Genomic DNA, 16,592 nt, shown 5'->3' on the forward strand with positions numbered 1-16,592 from the left:
GCAGGGAGATGGCTCAGTGGAATAAGCACTTCCCTGGCAAGCGTAAGGGCCTGAGTTCAATCCCCGGTTCCGCCAAAAAAACAACAAAAAAAAAAAAAAAAAAAAAAAGTAGTAGCACCAAGGACTACTAGATGTCTTTTTGAGCAACTGTTCCACACGTTTGCTACTCTTCCTCCTAGTTCCTTCATTATATTCAGACCTTAGACTATTGAGGTACTTATCATCCTGTCACCTCAAAGTTTTCCTCCCTCCCTGGTCTGCCATCTCAGCTTGCCTGCCTTACCTTGCAACCCAACAGCAAAAAGGACAGGCAACTGCTTTTAAAACACAATTCTAGCCCTAAGGAGCATCAGGTTTTCACTGTAGCACTGCATCTTGCACAAGGGTTTGAAACACTTATTAGAAGAAATGAACTTACAGTCATCACTAAAAGCACTCTTACCATGAATTTTAGCAAAGACTTCCTCTTACCTGTTCCCCCATAAGGCAAAGGAACTCACACTTACTGAGCACTTAATATGTCAGGCACTTTCTTCTTGTTGGCTTTAATTCTTTGTAGCCCAGAGCAAAGGCCCGGGGTGAATCTCCAGTACCGGTGTGTGTGTACGTGTGTAAATTTGTGTAGTTAGTACTGTCATACTGAAGAAAACGAGGCTAAAGAGTCAGAGAAACCTATCCAGTCAACCTCAGTCTATCTGGTTACAAAGCCAGAGCCATCCCACTGCAATCTGCCTGCTCACTCTAAGGTTATGAGACTTGCTCAACGATGGGAAGTTTCTCTACTTTCTAATCAAATGGGAGAACCCACAAGAAACCCATGGGCCACTGATCTAAAACCAAAAGATCCACTCCATACACAATTGAAGGTATCTTATACTCCCTAACAATTAAGCTGATTCAAGTTTATAACTAATTACATAGGCTTTTAAAACATAGTATTTCTCAATTTCAGGCAATCTAGCTATGAGACCTATACAAATTCGTAGTTTTACACTTTCAAATTTTGATTATCTAAAGATCTTATCATTTTAGACAAGAAAAATGGAAAAATTAGGTTATTAATAGGTTCTAGATTTAGCTTTAGCCCATATTTAAATGTTAACAGTATCACATTTTTGGTAAAATTAGTAATTCAAACAGAAGTCTAGGTGTGGTAGCAAATGCCTATAATCCTAGCAATGAGGAGTCTGAAAAAAGGAGAATCACTACTAGTTGGGGCTGCATAGTGAAACCCTGGACAAAATAAAAACAATTCAAATATAACTGGTTTGTACCAATACTAACATTTATCCACCTCAAATGTACAAGATGTTTGATTTCACTATATAAATTAGTATCTAGAACCTACTTTTGCCCATGTCTAATAAAAAAAACATTTCTCCTTTCCATAGAATTTTGTGGTCAGAAATCTGGTTCATAAAACTAGCTTAGTGTTAGAAGACCTCTTGGCAGTCACCTACAAAGTTTCAGATGTTAGCGGGTAATGCCTTTTCCTTACTCCTTTCCAAAAAAGTAAACACATGATTTTCTAAGCAAAAATCCAATAGTACTAAAATAGTTTATTCTTTACATATTTTTTCATGTAACTTTTTCTTGGTAGAACTAGAGATTGAACCCTGGGCCTGCTCACTGATCTACATCTACAGCTCTTTTGAGACAGAGCCTAAGTCACGAAGCTGCCCAGACTGGGTTCAAACTCAACAATCCTTCAGCCTCAGGTTCTCAGAGTTCTGGAATTACATGTATGCCAAAATGCTTGGCTCATGTAACAGTCTTTGAAATCCAATACACCAAGTGTAGTGTTTAAGGTTTCAGGTGTGGTATCTAATAGATGTGAAACTGCAACCTATGATTTGTGTAACTTAAAGAATTCATTAAGAAGACTGAGGAAGGGTTAGTCCTGAAATTTTGTTATGGAGATATTAGATATGGATATTAGCTCAAGGGTAATTTTTAGACCTCAATTATATGATATTGTCAATGAATCACTAGGTAACAAAGGACAGCAAAGCTCTATCAGTTCCCAAATCCTAAATGAAAGGAAATGATACCCTAAAGTGAACAAAGACTACATCTCTATAGGAGCCCCACAACTAGGGAACCTGTGGAATCCTTAAAACAGGGTTCTTTGCCGCAAGTTTCTCAAATAGGTTTGTTTGTTTTTTTGAGGGCAGCATTTAAATTTAACATTAAAAAATTTTTTTAAAAGTCTTTTATTAATTTATTTGGTACAAGGTCTCTCTACGCAGCTTGGACTGGTAGTGATCCTCCTGTGTCGCATCCCCAGTGCTGGGATTACAGGTGTGTGCCACCACACCCAGTTTCAGGCCAGCATGGTGTCCAGGGCCAGCAAAACATATGGTACCAGGGATCAAACCTGGGTCCTTGAGATTGCTAGGCAAGAGCTTAGACCACTGAGCTATCTCCCCAGCTCTTAAATCTGACATTTGTGACAACTAATAGCTCTTCTAATAGGATTTTTAAAGCACAGAATTACTGCAGTGTATTAAGAGACTAATAATCCTGCTGAAGACAGTTCATCTTGATTCACATGACTGACTCAAAAGCTTCACTTACTGAGCAGGATCCTGGGGAGAATTTTAGAAATGAAGTTTCTGGAAAGACAGGAAGAAATACAGTGATCTTGCAGACAGAATGTCCATAAAGATACACTGTCTACATCGGCCATCGGCCAATCACTATGAATGCCATTATCTCTTGTTGTCTTTCCTTACTAATAGATTAAAAAACTGGCAATCATAAATGTTTTTGAAAATTACATGAAAACAAAAGTACCTACATTTCTTTTTAGTCTTTATAACATATGGCACATATTCTTGTTCAGAGACGATAAATGCTAGTATGTGTTAGTTGTATGATAACGCATTCACCAAGACAAGGACTACTGACTCCACAGACAGCCACAGCACCTTGGAGAGGCACTGATCTGGGCCGGGAGATAGCTTGGGCATCTAAGTGCCTGCCTAGCAAGCACAAGGACCTAGGTTTGATCCCTGGTACCACAAGCTGAGCTGGTCCTGCCCCTGGGTATGCTGAGCCTGCCACCAAAACCAGGTTGGTGGCGATGCCTATAATCCCAGTGCTGGGGAGGCTGAGACAGGAGGATCACTACAAGTCCAAGCTGTGTAGTGAGACACTGTACCAAATAAATAGATAAATAAATAATCACACACACACAAAGAAAGGCATTGATCTCTGGCCAAGAATTGGGCATAGGTTAGAAACACAGCTACTATAACTTACTTCTATACCTTATTCATGCTCCTAAAAAAATGGATGAATCCATAAGATATTTTCATCTAGAATTTATAAAAAGATAATTATGTAACTTCAGAATTTTAGGGCTGCAAAAGAACCCTAAGAATAGCTTAGTCAAATTCTTTCCCAATGTTATAACTGAAGCAATCATTCACAGGTTATAACTGGCCTCAAGTCTTTGTCTAAGTTAGCAAGGACAGAATCCTTTATATATTGTGAGTCTATAAAAAGGACTTTATGATAGAGATTCTGTGTATCTACTATGCTACATTCATCTTTAAAAATTGTATCATATGAAAAGCAATATATTAATCTTTAGTTTAAAATGCCATACCAACAAACAGGATATATTACAACCACTTTATTAATATGAAGCAATAGGATAAATCCTTTACAGGAGTACTGATTCACTGCCATGAATGTGTTCTGGTACTTTGGTGTAGTTATCATGCTTTAGATTCACTCGAATTATGTGTCATTTACTATCACTTGCACATATATATAAACATCAATATTTCAGTGGTTGAGAACAGTACACAACCATGCATATTTTCTTTCTAGCTTAAATGCATGTAGGTATTCTCATGTACAATGGATTTTTCACCACTCAAGGACTTCATAATATATAAACAATTTTTCAGCACTATTTCTTGCCATTTTCTTAAATTAGAATGGACCCCTCCCCCCAAAAAAAGTACTGTGGTACAAACGATCCTTTCACAAAGTCCCCTTCTGCAGAACTGTTTGAGAATATGGTTATAGTCCTATAATAAGACTGTAATCAAGACCATCCTACAAGGACATGAGGATAGACTCACTCTCTTGGAGAGTTTCTGATCTTAGAAGAGTATTATAATGAAGAAGGGTGGGGATTTAAAGATATTCTAGCAGACTCTCCTAGAGAGATTACTTTGAACATATTTCAATCCTATAATGAAGACATCATGATAGCTGAATCATTCTGCTGGAGAAGTCTGTGTCCATAGACACAGTAATATAATTAAATGTTATCATTTTCTTACAGACTGTGAAAATATATGTGCCATGAAACCAGCAAGATGTAGCACTATGACAAAGAATAAAGAAACACTCTTGAAGAAGAAACACTAACACACCAAAATTTTAAATAGCATAAATTTTCATGTCAAATCTTTTAACTGAACTATAAAATTTTTAAATGGCAAATAAATTTTCCTGTCAATATTTTTTAAAAAAAAAGATTATAAAAATTGAACAATCATAAACGTTTTATATATAAAGTTTTGAGGGAAAGTTGAAATTTCTACATTATTCTCTTTAATCGAATACTTCTGGAATTTTAAGTTACTGCTTAGGAGCAGTTGATACATTTCTAAAATAATTCAGTTATGAAAAATAATATCAAATGAAGTTTGGCACAGCAGCTTTCCATCAGTATTCAGTCATCCACAAACGTTAACCGCCCAGGCCCTTCATTCTTCATCCATCTCCTGTATCTCTTCCACCTAGGGTCATTTGCCAACTTCTTCTTTAATTCTTCTTCTTGCTCTTGTTTGTAAACCTGTAAGTACAAACAATACTAAATAACTTACAAAGAGAGGAGAAACATTTGCTGATGACTTTATGGTATTTTTATTTTTTAAATATAATTTTAGGCCAGTGACTGTACTGATTTGTTACGAAGTTAACCATTTGAACATTTAGTGTGAAACAAAGGAAACTTGTAGAAGAACTAGTATTGCCTTTTTGTCACAGATTTCTATAAATTAGGAATGCATTATTTTCCTCACTGAAATCCTATAGAAACTAAGTTTAAACAGCATGTTTCCCTTGTACAACTAATAGCCAATATTAAAGACTCTAGTTTTATAACATGGTCCACTGCAAATTTAACTTTCAAAGTAAAGTTGTTAATTTTAATCAAGAGACAAAATGACCTTACAGATATGCTTGTCTCCAGATTGAACATACACTGTGCTCGCTTTGGCAGCACATATACTAAAATTGGAATGATACAGAGAAGATTAGCACGGCCTCTGTGCAAGGATGACACGCATATTCGTGAAGCGTTCCATATTAAAAAAAAAAAATGAACATACATCTACTTATCTTTGAAGAATAGATTTTCCAAAAAAAAAAAAAAAAAGAATTAAATCCTTCAAAGGTTAGATAAACTGCAGAGGTTAAGCACAAAGAACGTCTGCTTTTAACTTTCAGCGCATGTCAACTAAAACTAAACGGACAAGCCATCATGTTACAGACAAGTTTCATACATCGAATTTTAGAAAAACTTATTACTTCCGAATACAAGGAATAGTACTAAGATAACCTCATATAATAATCTATGATACTTCAGCCTAGTAACTCATCTAAGACACAGTTTTGTTGTCTAAGAGAGAAATTTCTCAAATAATTTAAGAGCTAAATAAGATATTAACTTTCATTATTATGTTAACAGGCTGAATACATTTACCTGTCAAAACATTCAGCAACTTGCAGTAAATTAATTTACTTAAATATAATTCAGACAAAAACCTCACTTTACATCACCTATAAAAGGAAGCATAAAAAAAAAAAAAAATCTCAGGGTGGGCAAGATAGCTCAGCGGACTAAGTATCTGCTTTGGCAAGCACAGGGACCAGGGTTGGATCCAAGGTCGCATCTGCTGCGCCAGCCCGCCTCCAGGGTGCACTGATTGGTGACTGAGTCCGGGCATGATGGCGCATGCCTATAACCCCAGTGCTGGAAAGGCTGAAAACAGAAGGATCACTATAAGTCCAAGCTGTGTAGTGAGACCCTGTACCAAATATATAAATGAAAAAAAAACAAAAAAAAACAAAAAAAAACCCCTCAAATGTCATAAGAAGGTTCTGGTACTCTATTCTTAGGTTCAGTGTATTAACCAATTAACTACCAAGAACCTAAAATAATAATAATAAATAAAGTGTTAATGAGACCACTAATCCTTCCCTAACACTGAGTAAACAGTTGATCCGGTCAAATTAGTTTGTATAGCTGACAATTATTTTAAAAAGTATTTAATAAAAGGCTCAAAATTTGCACTACTGGAGACTGAACCTAAGGCTTCACCATGCTAGGTAAGCATTGTACCAAAGCTACACTCCCAGACCAAGAGGGCCAATATTTAAAGGCATGACAGAAAGCTCACTTAATTTAAAAATAAAAGAACAAGGTAAAAACCACTAGCGAAAAGGGAGATACATCTTTTGCAAATGGGAAGGGACCAAGAGATGGAGGAGGGAGACAGGTAATAGAAAAAAGGGGAGGTAAAAACAACACACTCCCCATGATGAATGCAGTCACTATGCACTACAGATATGGATTAGTTAAAAGGCACTAATAAAAATGTTCCAAAATAAAACTTTCTATACATGTTAGTTTAGGCAGAAGAGTCTGTGCCTAAACTAATTTTGAAACTGTTCTTTCAACACAACTTCCATTCCTAATTCATTCTCATTCCTCTCCCTTTTCTCATTGCTTTTTAAAAAAATCTCTATGGCTAGGTTTACATGACCAGAGCAAAGCTTGGGAAAGATCAAATTATAGTTGGTGCAATTAACAAAAATCATTGTAACATCCTTGCAAATACATACATTATCCCAGTACAGTTTAAGACTACTGACCGTTTTAAGAACTTTTTCAAAATGATCTTTTCAAGAATCTGAATTCAGTATACCTTTTAAAAAGATAAATTACAGATTAAAAATCCAGTACTTCATGACAAAATACAGCCATTCTTTCAGTAAAAATAAGATGTTATTCATTATTTAACCTCAGATTTCAGAAATTTAAGCATACTTCATCCCTTATCACACAGGAAAGGAAAGAGTGATGTGGTAGGAAGAATGATACTAAAATCAGAGTGGAGTCACTATTCACCTCATAATTCTCCTTTATCCAGAGCTCACGTTTAAGAAAAGTCTCTTTCTGGTGATCTTCTAGACTATCAAACTGAGATTTTGACATCTTCATAGATTTACGTATGAGATATAGTCTCTCTTCTTCTCCATATTCTTTGCCTTTGATGTTAAAATTATAAATCCAGCGGCAATACCAGACTATGTATGAGCACAGGTGAAATGGAGCTAAGATAATTTGAAACAAGAGAAGATCACGTATTTGGGGTTTCTGATAGCCGCCCTTTATGTCTATTTTGCTTTTTATAATGTTCTTTATGATGTTCTCTTCCTTGTCACGAATTTCTTCTTTGGACTTCTTGTTTCTGCCTTTTTCTTTGGCTTTCTTGAGTAGTCCCTGCTGTATGGCAATCTCCGTTGCTTGAATACGGTACTTGGGCACTGTGGCTAGGTAGCTGATTGCCTTATTGTAGCTATTCCACCAGCTGAAAAACTAGAATATTTAACAAAGAAAAATGAGTCAGTTTTATCCTACAATTTATCTAAACCAATATTAAAGGGTCTTAGTCACCACCCAAGAAACTAATTCGAAATTATAGGGATCTCAGCTTGGTATGGTGGTGCCTGCTTGTAATTCCAGCACTCAGGGGACTGAGGCAAGAGGATCCTGTGAGTTCGAGGCCAGCCTGGGCTACAAAGTGAGTTCAAGGTCAGTCTGAACTACAAAATGAGATCCTGTCTCAAAAAAACAAAGAAAGAAGAAGTATATACATAAACCTCAAAGATATTATTTCATAAGTAAATGATACAACTGAACAAAACCTGTATGTACATAGGATATAAACTTGAACCAAAACCCACCAATTCAGACAGTAAACATCCAAGATCAGATGACAGATCAACAGAATCATAACACCCCTGTCACTTCACATCTCCACCATCTGCCTCTTCCTTAGATCACTATTAAGAACTCTGTCTCCTTTTTATTAACTGTAATCTACTTATTAGAAAAGTTAAAAAACAAAAACTAGCAGGTAAATTTACTTTTTAAAATTCACAAGGTACAGATCAGTGGTGGCAAACTTGTGGCACATGCGAGAGCAGGCATGCAGAGCCTCTCCACCGCCCTGGCACTGGCCCAGCAGCCAGCTTCCGATATTCAGGTTTAACTGCAGTGATGGCACTTTGCAATACAGAGGTAGATCTGGGGCTGCACTTTGGGCACTCGCTCTCTAAAAGCTCGCTTTCACTGGTAGAGATTACAGCAGCTGCATCATTTTTACCTCTTTCCCAAACCATCTACATATACCACAGGAATATACATCCTATTCTGAACTGAAAGATTCAAGCATGCTGGAACTCTTTATTGGGACAGGAAAGCCTTTACTTCATAAACATATTCAACTACAAATAGTTTTACTGTCAGAAAAAGCCTTTCATCTTACATAGTACAGTTATGTATTTCAGTTTGTTTTACTGAATGAACATAGCAGTTACACTATAAATATCCTGAAGTATTAAAGCTACAGTTAGACATATTACAAAAAAGTTATTCGAGTATTACATTATCTAAAACAAAAAGTAGGGGCCAGGAAGATGGCTCAGTGGAATAAGTGCTTCCCTGGCAAGCACAAAGGCCTGGGTTCAATCCCCGGTTCCATCAAAAAATAAATAAATAAATAAATGGAAAATTATCCCTGTTCTTCCCCTCTGAAAGGGTAATACTTCCAGGAAGGCAGATACATTTAAAACACTATACCTTACTTTTTTTTTTTTTTTAATTTTCTTTATTTATTTATGTGTGTGTGTGTGTGTGTGTGTGTGGCCAGCTCAGCCCACCGGGGGCGGGGCTGGCTGGCATGTGGTGCTGGGGGATTGAACCGCTGTCCCTATGCTTTGCTAAGCTTCTTCTAAGTAGGTGCTTTAGACCACTGAGCCATCTTACCAGCCCCTATACCTTACTTTTTAATAGAATCTTTTATTACATAAATTGGATATAATTTCTGGACATTAACTTGGAGTAGTAATTTTCAAACTAGCAAATTATTTTAGTCTAGTCATCGGATTTGTTCTTTTCCTCTAAAGAAGCACATCATGGATATAGTTAATTGAAGAATAACAGAAAAAAACTCATTAAATTTATGGAATGTTTTACTTATTTTTTTCTGTATTTAGGACAGGGTCTACAGGGCTTACAGTGATTCTCCTGTTTTCAGCCTCCCAAGGGGGGATTACAGGCACGCATGCCCAGTCTCTATCACCATCTCAGCGCACCCCACGGTCGGGACTAGCACAGCATGTCACGCCAGGGAATGCTGCGCTCTGCCTAAGCAGGCGCTGTAGTCCACTGAGGTATTAGGCCCGCCCTTGAGATATTTTAAAACAACGTAACAGGTTACTGTATCTCGTTTCATCAGTGTCCATGGCACTTTTGGGAGGCATGTGGAAATGTGTGGGGCACTTCTGACTGCTACAGTGATGGCCAGGACTACTGGCATTGCGAAGGGAAGTCAGGACTTGTTAGGCCACACTTATGGACTTCTTACTTTTCCCAAGTTTATGAGAAATCACTGAAAAATTCTACAAAGGCAAACAACATGATTGCTATTATGCAACAAATACAAGAAGCATCAGAGAAGATCTGGTTTTGGCAGTGGTGGGGGTGTAGTTACATAATAAAATTCATCATCAGATTTCCCACTGACAAAAATAACAACCTCAGATGCTGAAATAAATAATTTTCTAGTATAAAAATTAATCTCAACTGGAAGCAAAATTTCACATAAAGGAATTTTTACTGCAATTCTGGTGATTAGCAGCAGGAAGTACACTTTCATGTATAGCTGTATGAATAAAAATAGAAATCGAAACACACCTGAAACACTGAAATGGCACACACGCTGACCAAAATCACTACCCTAACATCCACTTTCGGTGCTAGACGCCTGCTATAGTAGTGGTAGTAATGGCTGTAGTACTCTTCTGGATGATCCAGCATGTAATCGTAATCTTTCCGTGTTTCTTCATCCTGTTGAACAACAAGGTAGCCAATTTTATAGGATATTTTGTTAAGTGGTCTTAGTTTATAATCTGTTAAGTGAAATGATTATCCTGAATTTTAAAAATTATCAAAATAAAAAAATATTTCCTGTTCATCTTCAAAGGCATTTGTAAATTTACTTCTAGAAATTTCACTTCATTATAAAAGCATAATAAAAATATTCCCCAAATTCTTGAGTATTATTGGTCTCCCTGGAAAACATTTTAAACAACAATTAACCGTGTTTTTTAAGCTAATAATAATAGCATCACATTCCCATAACCTAAACCAAAGGATAAAACCACTCAAAAACTGTCAATGGAAAAAGATATTTATCTCATATATAGTTACATTTCAACTCTGTATAGAAATTTTTCTATTGAAAGTGGAATCTGAAACAAGTATGAACCTTCAAACTGAACTACGATAACCCACAGAAACACTGTGAAGTCAGCACACTATAATGGTCAAAGTCGAATTTTGTGACCCTCTACAAAATACTGAGCCTGTATAAGCTGCATTCTTCATTTTTAAAGAGATAGTACTACTTGCCCTAATAATTTAAACTTTGTTGTCACTCTTAAATGACGTAACTGCATAAAAGCATGTTACAAATATGTAACATATGCAACACTACTATGATCACTGTCATAGCTCAGTCTATGAATAACCAATCTTTCTTAATCAGTGTAACTCATTGAAAGAATTACAGCATTGATACCCTGCTCTGTATCTTTATAAAGTTTTTCTTAAAATCTTCTCTAATTTTAATCAATTTCTAGCCTATAGATGCAATGTTTTATTGCATCTAGGCCGAAGAACTAGTAATCTAGGTTATGCTTTACTTTTTATCCCAAAGGAAGCCTACTGTTTATCCTGCTGCATTTCAAAACAATGTTAAAAACTAAAATAAAATGAATTCTTTGTATCTGAGTACAACAGAAACTCTCACCGGTAAGTCCAGCTGATTGCACAAATTTTAATAGAAAATGTATGATAACTTCAATTAGCACAGGGAAGATTTTCTTTTTAGTACATTTATTTTAAATCAGCTGGACTTACAGGTTCATGCCTGTAATCGCAATATTCTGAGAAGCTGAGGCAAAGGGACTAGAAGTTCAAGCCCAGCCTGGGAATTTTGCAAGCTGGCAAAACCCTCTTCTCAGAAAACATAAATGGGGGGTCAGGGAGATGGCTCAGCAGAATAAGCACTTCCCTGGCAAGTGTAAGGGCCTGAGTTCAATCCCCAGTTTTGCCAAAAGAAAACATAAATGGGGTTACACATTCAACTTAGTGCCAGGGCCCTGGGCTCACTTCCTAAGTACCACTCCCCAAAACATCATTTTTATAGCACTATACTGAGGATAAAATGCCCATCTGCCTGTCATATGAGAAGCGGCTCAGGTTGGTACTGTTTTCCCAGTCAGCCCTTTATGTTCTCTTCCACCAGAAAGGACTTTCTTATGGCTGCTGCCATAATGCCTCAACTACCAATCCATTACTCCTTCATTGAGGCATCATCATATTCCAGAGCTTCTGACCTAGACAGGGTAAGTCAGTCCTTACAGAGGTCACACAGTCCTGAGGACGAAAGTCCACATCTCTTAGTGCATCTCATTTGAATACTTCAAGGTATCCTTTTCAGCATTATTCCTTCTCTCTCCATTTTTTGCTATTTTAGGGGCTCATTTTATAAAAATATTCTGCTTTTGATCTGAAACCCTTGACTTTTAACTCAGCGTTCTAATCTTAGCAGATGCTTTCAGAGATACAGTTCTTACTCAACTAGATTATATGTAATTTTGAAACTAAATACCACTTAGTCTTGCTCTAACTACATACATTACATGTAATTTTGAAACTAAATGTCACACTGAGATTAGATTCCTAAAGCCCTATGGAATCACTGCCTACTGCTGCAGTCTTTCACCCAAATGGTTGGTTGTACTCTGCCCTGTTAAGTACACAGTGAGGACTCCGCATTCACTAGAACCTCGTATGTGGACACCACATGTCCCATGGCTGTCCTCTCCTCTTTGTTCTTAATGAAAGTCATGTTCCAGAGAATGGGAATATCACCCCTCCTTAAGCATTTCAGTGCCAGTCATCATCTTCCCAATGTTTCTTAATTTGTGACTTCACTGAACTCCTCTAACAGAACAGTCCACTAATGCTCCACCAACAACTCCAGAATCTACCTGTTGGGTATGGTCTCTACTGCAAGCTGAACTGTGGAGTCTAGTCAATCTGCCCCAGTAAGTTCTCAAACTATAAAAGGTCTAACTACAAAAGTCTCAGGATCAAGCCTGACTGCTCTTTGGAGCTTATTTTCTTGAAGTCACCATAAATTTATGATCTGTTATGGTCATTATTAGATACTAGAAATACTTCCTGCTGTGGCATTTATTTGATGAATTTAATTTTCACTGTAGGGTTTAGTTTTCTATTCAAAATGAAGAAAAGATCTTTAAGCTGAGGTATACATATAATTTAGAAGGTATTCAAAGTTGGTACAAATTGGTAAATGTTATTCTCAATATTCTAAGTCAAAACTCTGGTTAGTACCCTACAATGTTTAGAACATAAGAATATCAGAAATATGAGCAAAAAAGAAAAAAAAAGTAATAAGAGGAAGTATATTTTTTTGCCTCTATTAGAGAGAAAAGGTACATCTGTAGTATAACACCGCATTTACTTTTTCCCTACCCTTCTCTGAACAAAGGCAGCCCACAGTTTCTTGTTTTTATCTTCAATGTTTCCTCAAGGCCAAAATTAAAATTTCTTTGGCACACAACGAAGTCCACAACTGGCCCATCTCAAACCCCTCTTCTTTCATCTTTTACACGTCACAAGCATTCAGATAACAAATCCTGGCATCTGATGGATCCTTCCAATACAACATGCTTTCTCATAGCTATGTTTTTGAATATTTAATTCTCCCAAACTTGAAGCCCATTCCTTTCTTCCAACCTCATGAACTTTAAAAGGGTATAGGAATAGGATTACTCATTGTTTTGTTTGTTCATTTGTTTGTTTGGGGTGCTGGGGACCTAACCCAGGGCCTCACACATGCTAGGTAAACTACCACAGAGCTGTACCTCCAACCCCTGGACCACTCATTACACTTAGTATCTAATAATTATAGCACTTATCACATTGTAATCATCAGGGTTTTGTTTTTTTCTAAAATGAGCACTTCTGGAGGATAGATAGGGTAACGTATTAATCTTGTTTATAGCAAAGGCCTAGCACAGTGCCTGGCATTCAGTAAATGTCATTTCAAAACAGAGTGACATGCTATAAAGGTTTTCCCTCACTACACACCTCTCCAGCAAGGCTGGTTTGGTGATTATGCCACAAAAACTTTGGGTTGGCAGAAATGACTGCTTGAATTCAGTTTATAAAGATATGCTTATGTGGCTAAAACAGCTTAAACCTTAAAACAGTTTAATATCTTACCTTTCAATAAGGTAGTACTTTTTCTTTCAGCAATATGTGGCTCTTAATGTCCCAAGGTCAGGAGATTCCAACTTCTTTCCAAAACCAAAAACTTTTTACTTGTTTCTTCCTCCTCTCTGTCCTGAGCCTTGACAAGCAGGGCAATAAACTTGTTTCTAATCTCTACAGGAATAAATGGTGCTTCTGCTGTTGTCCATCCACTCCCAATCCTCTTGGGCATATGCAGGAGGACTGGAACATAACCACCAAAATCTAGATCAAAAGTGAACAAGAGGAAACCCACAAGCAAAGAAAGTACTGAACCCTTCCTTCTTTTAAGAAAATGATCATCCCCCTCCCCAGAGGCAAAAAGCATAATGTTCTTAAAAGTAATAATGACTTATCTGATCTCAATAAACATAAACTGCAATAATATATTGCAAACAGCTTTACATTAAAACTTTTTATTGCACAGAGTGTAGAAGCCAGGAATCAATAATAATAATAATATATGAAAATATATTTTTCTTCCTAATTTATATATCAATCTGATTTTTAAAAGAATCACACACGTACAATGCTTCAAAATATAATTTCTGGGACAAAAATATTTAGCTCCTGGTACCTCAAATTTTTTCCAGGCTGTATGGAAGAGGGAGAAACTTAACTGCTCTGTTTCATCTCTTTCTTGCTCCCTATCTGCCAGTTCCTAGTACAACTATCTTCTTACATGTCTCATTCTATGTGTCATTTCAACAACTTCTGATTTGGCCTATTACTTATTAGTGCTATTTCTGGCTTTCCTGCTTTCTCCTACTTTCAACTGTTTCCTAAACATTTTTTAAGTGTAACATTAGTATCTCCAATTCAACAGACTCAATAGCAAAATTATTTGTATTTCAATTACTAGTATCAACATCTACTTGATCACCTGAACTTCAAAAAACCTTCAGTACTTTATATTCAGCAATTAATGACTCAGGATAGCCCTGTGTTAAACACAAAGGAGTGTCAAGAGCCCTCCCTTTCTAGAAAAAGAATCTAGCAAGCAATAAAAGCATAATGTGATGTGCTAAGGAGCAAAGGACTAAATCCACCTGGCATCACTGGCAAAGAATTCACAGAGATGAAACGAGAGATATAACCTTTAAAGCAAGGCAAGATGTGGTTTTCACCAACCTAAGGAAATAGCAAGTATTTCATTAAGGTACAAAAGCATCAAAGAACAACTTATTGAATGAATCTTGAGTATTGGGGAAATTTATAATGGAGCAGTAAATAAAATGAGGAAAACAAACAAAAATCTGGATAAAAAGACCCAGCCCAAGCCCAGGTCCGGTGAGTGTGTGGGAGAGCTTCCACAGTCCCCTGCACCTGCTGGACCCCTTAGGACACAGCCCAAGCCCAGCGTGGATTTAAAGTTTAACATATCAATACTTGATGGAAAATATCTGTTCCATGTTATGTCTAAGTTGTTTGATATTCAGACAGATAGTGAGGTTAAGCTCAACTGTCTATGTTATAGGGTAATAACATTAAGCTTCTCAGGGCTAGGGAGATGGCTCAGTGGAATAAGCGCTTCCCTGGCAAGTGCAAGTGCCTGAGTTCAATCCCTGGTTCTGTCAAGAAATTTTAAAAAATAAATAAACATTAAGCTTCTCTTCTGGAGGATTAACAACTTAAGTCTGCAGACCAAAAATTTGAGAAAAAGAAGGGCTGCAAGGATAGCCAACACTTTGGCCCTAGCCTTTCAAGGTCAGTGAAGACTCGGGACATAGGAGAACCTGTACTGTAACATCCTGTAACTCAGTTGAGTCCCAAATTTTCTGATCAAGGAGATTACATGGAAGCTCTACCGAGAAAAGTGATTGATGATGTAGAGTGTGCCTTAGGAGAGTCACATGGAGAGAAAACATTCTCTCAGGCTTTCATAGAGAGCAAATTGGTCAAGCAATGGCTGTGACTCATCCATATGACTGACACTGACAAAGGATCTATAAACTGCGGTACAGGGTTTCAGGATAAATCCTGAGGGGATATGACTCACCTTGTCAAATACAGAAGTTACATTTCTTGTTATATAGATCTTGCTTTATCTTAGTCTTAACCATCCAGCAGAAAAGTATAAAAACAAGGTATAAAAAGTAAAGCCGGGGGCCTACCCTTTAGCTCAGTTCTTTAAGCGCTTCCCTGTCAAGCACAAGGGCCCGAGTTCAATCTCCAGTTCCACAAAAAAAAAAGTAAAGCCATAATAATATGCCGAGCTGTCAAAAACTCAAGTCAACAACTTCTAACATTGCCAGTCCTATAGATAACCCACTACTATTATAGACTACTGTACTATATTGGAGTATTTTGCTGAATTCATGCACCTACAATATTTAAATGGCAATGGAATACCTATCTCCGACAAAACTAAACAAAAAAAGGGGAAACAAATGAAGGACCATATTGTAGCTGTATATACAAAAGTTAGGATAGCTATACAGCTACTTTCTCTTAATTCAATGAGAAGAAAGATTTGTATTAATACTGTTTAGACAGGATATAATGTCTGCATCTTATACTATGAATAACCACTAAGATAACAATATGCAACATATTAATTATTGAAACTGTCCTACTAATCGATTTTGAAACTGTTTCATCACTATTTGTTTCTCAATAATATTAAAAAAAAAATCTGGATAAGAACCATGGAGGAATTTACAATCTATGACACAGAGCTATGGTATTGTTATGTGGTAATTTATTTTATTTATTTATTTATTTTTTATTTTATTTATGTGTGTGTGTGTGTGTGTGGCCAGCTCAGTCCACCAGGGGGCAGGGCTGGCTGGCATGTGGTGCTGGGGGATTGAACCGTGGTCCCTGTGCTCTGCTAAGCTTGTTCTAAGTAGGTGCTTTAGACCACTGAGCCATCTCACCAGCCCCTATGTGGTAATTTTTAAAAATGAAATGTATATATATATTTAAA

The 16,592-nt window shown here is 36.8% G+C and overlaps 1 protein-coding gene and 1 non-coding gene across 2 annotated transcripts in view; one reads left to right on the forward strand and one right to left on the reverse strand.

Moving 5' to 3' along the window:
- Window positions 1–4,395: 4,395 nt before the first annotated feature.
- Window positions 4,396–16,592, reverse strand: part of LOC101566818 (dnaJ homolog subfamily C member 25) — a 20,513-nt gene continuing 8,316 nt past the window's right edge. Inside the window, exons 2-4 of the mRNA XM_004647264.2 lie at window positions 10,013–10,165; window positions 7,160–7,630; window positions 4,396–4,819 (exon numbers count right to left, since the gene is read on the reverse strand). Of these exons, the coding sequence (XP_004647321.1) occupies window positions 4,697–4,819; window positions 7,160–7,630; window positions 10,013–10,165 (747 nt within the window). The 3' untranslated portion in view covers window positions 4,396–4,696. The remainder of the gene's footprint in view (window positions 4,820–7,159; window positions 7,631–10,012; window positions 10,166–16,592) is intronic.
- On the forward strand, window positions 5,233–5,339 carry LOC111814359. The gene has a single exon (XR_002819366.1). It is a non-coding gene; the product is annotated as a U6 spliceosomal RNA (small nuclear RNA).

This window comes from Octodon degus, unplaced genomic scaffold (genome assembly GCF_000260255.1).
Source record: "Octodon degus isolate 3935 unplaced genomic scaffold, OctDeg1.0 scaffold00297, whole genome shotgun sequence".
Taxonomy (NCBI): domain Eukaryota; kingdom Metazoa; phylum Chordata; class Mammalia; order Rodentia; family Octodontidae; genus Octodon; species Octodon degus.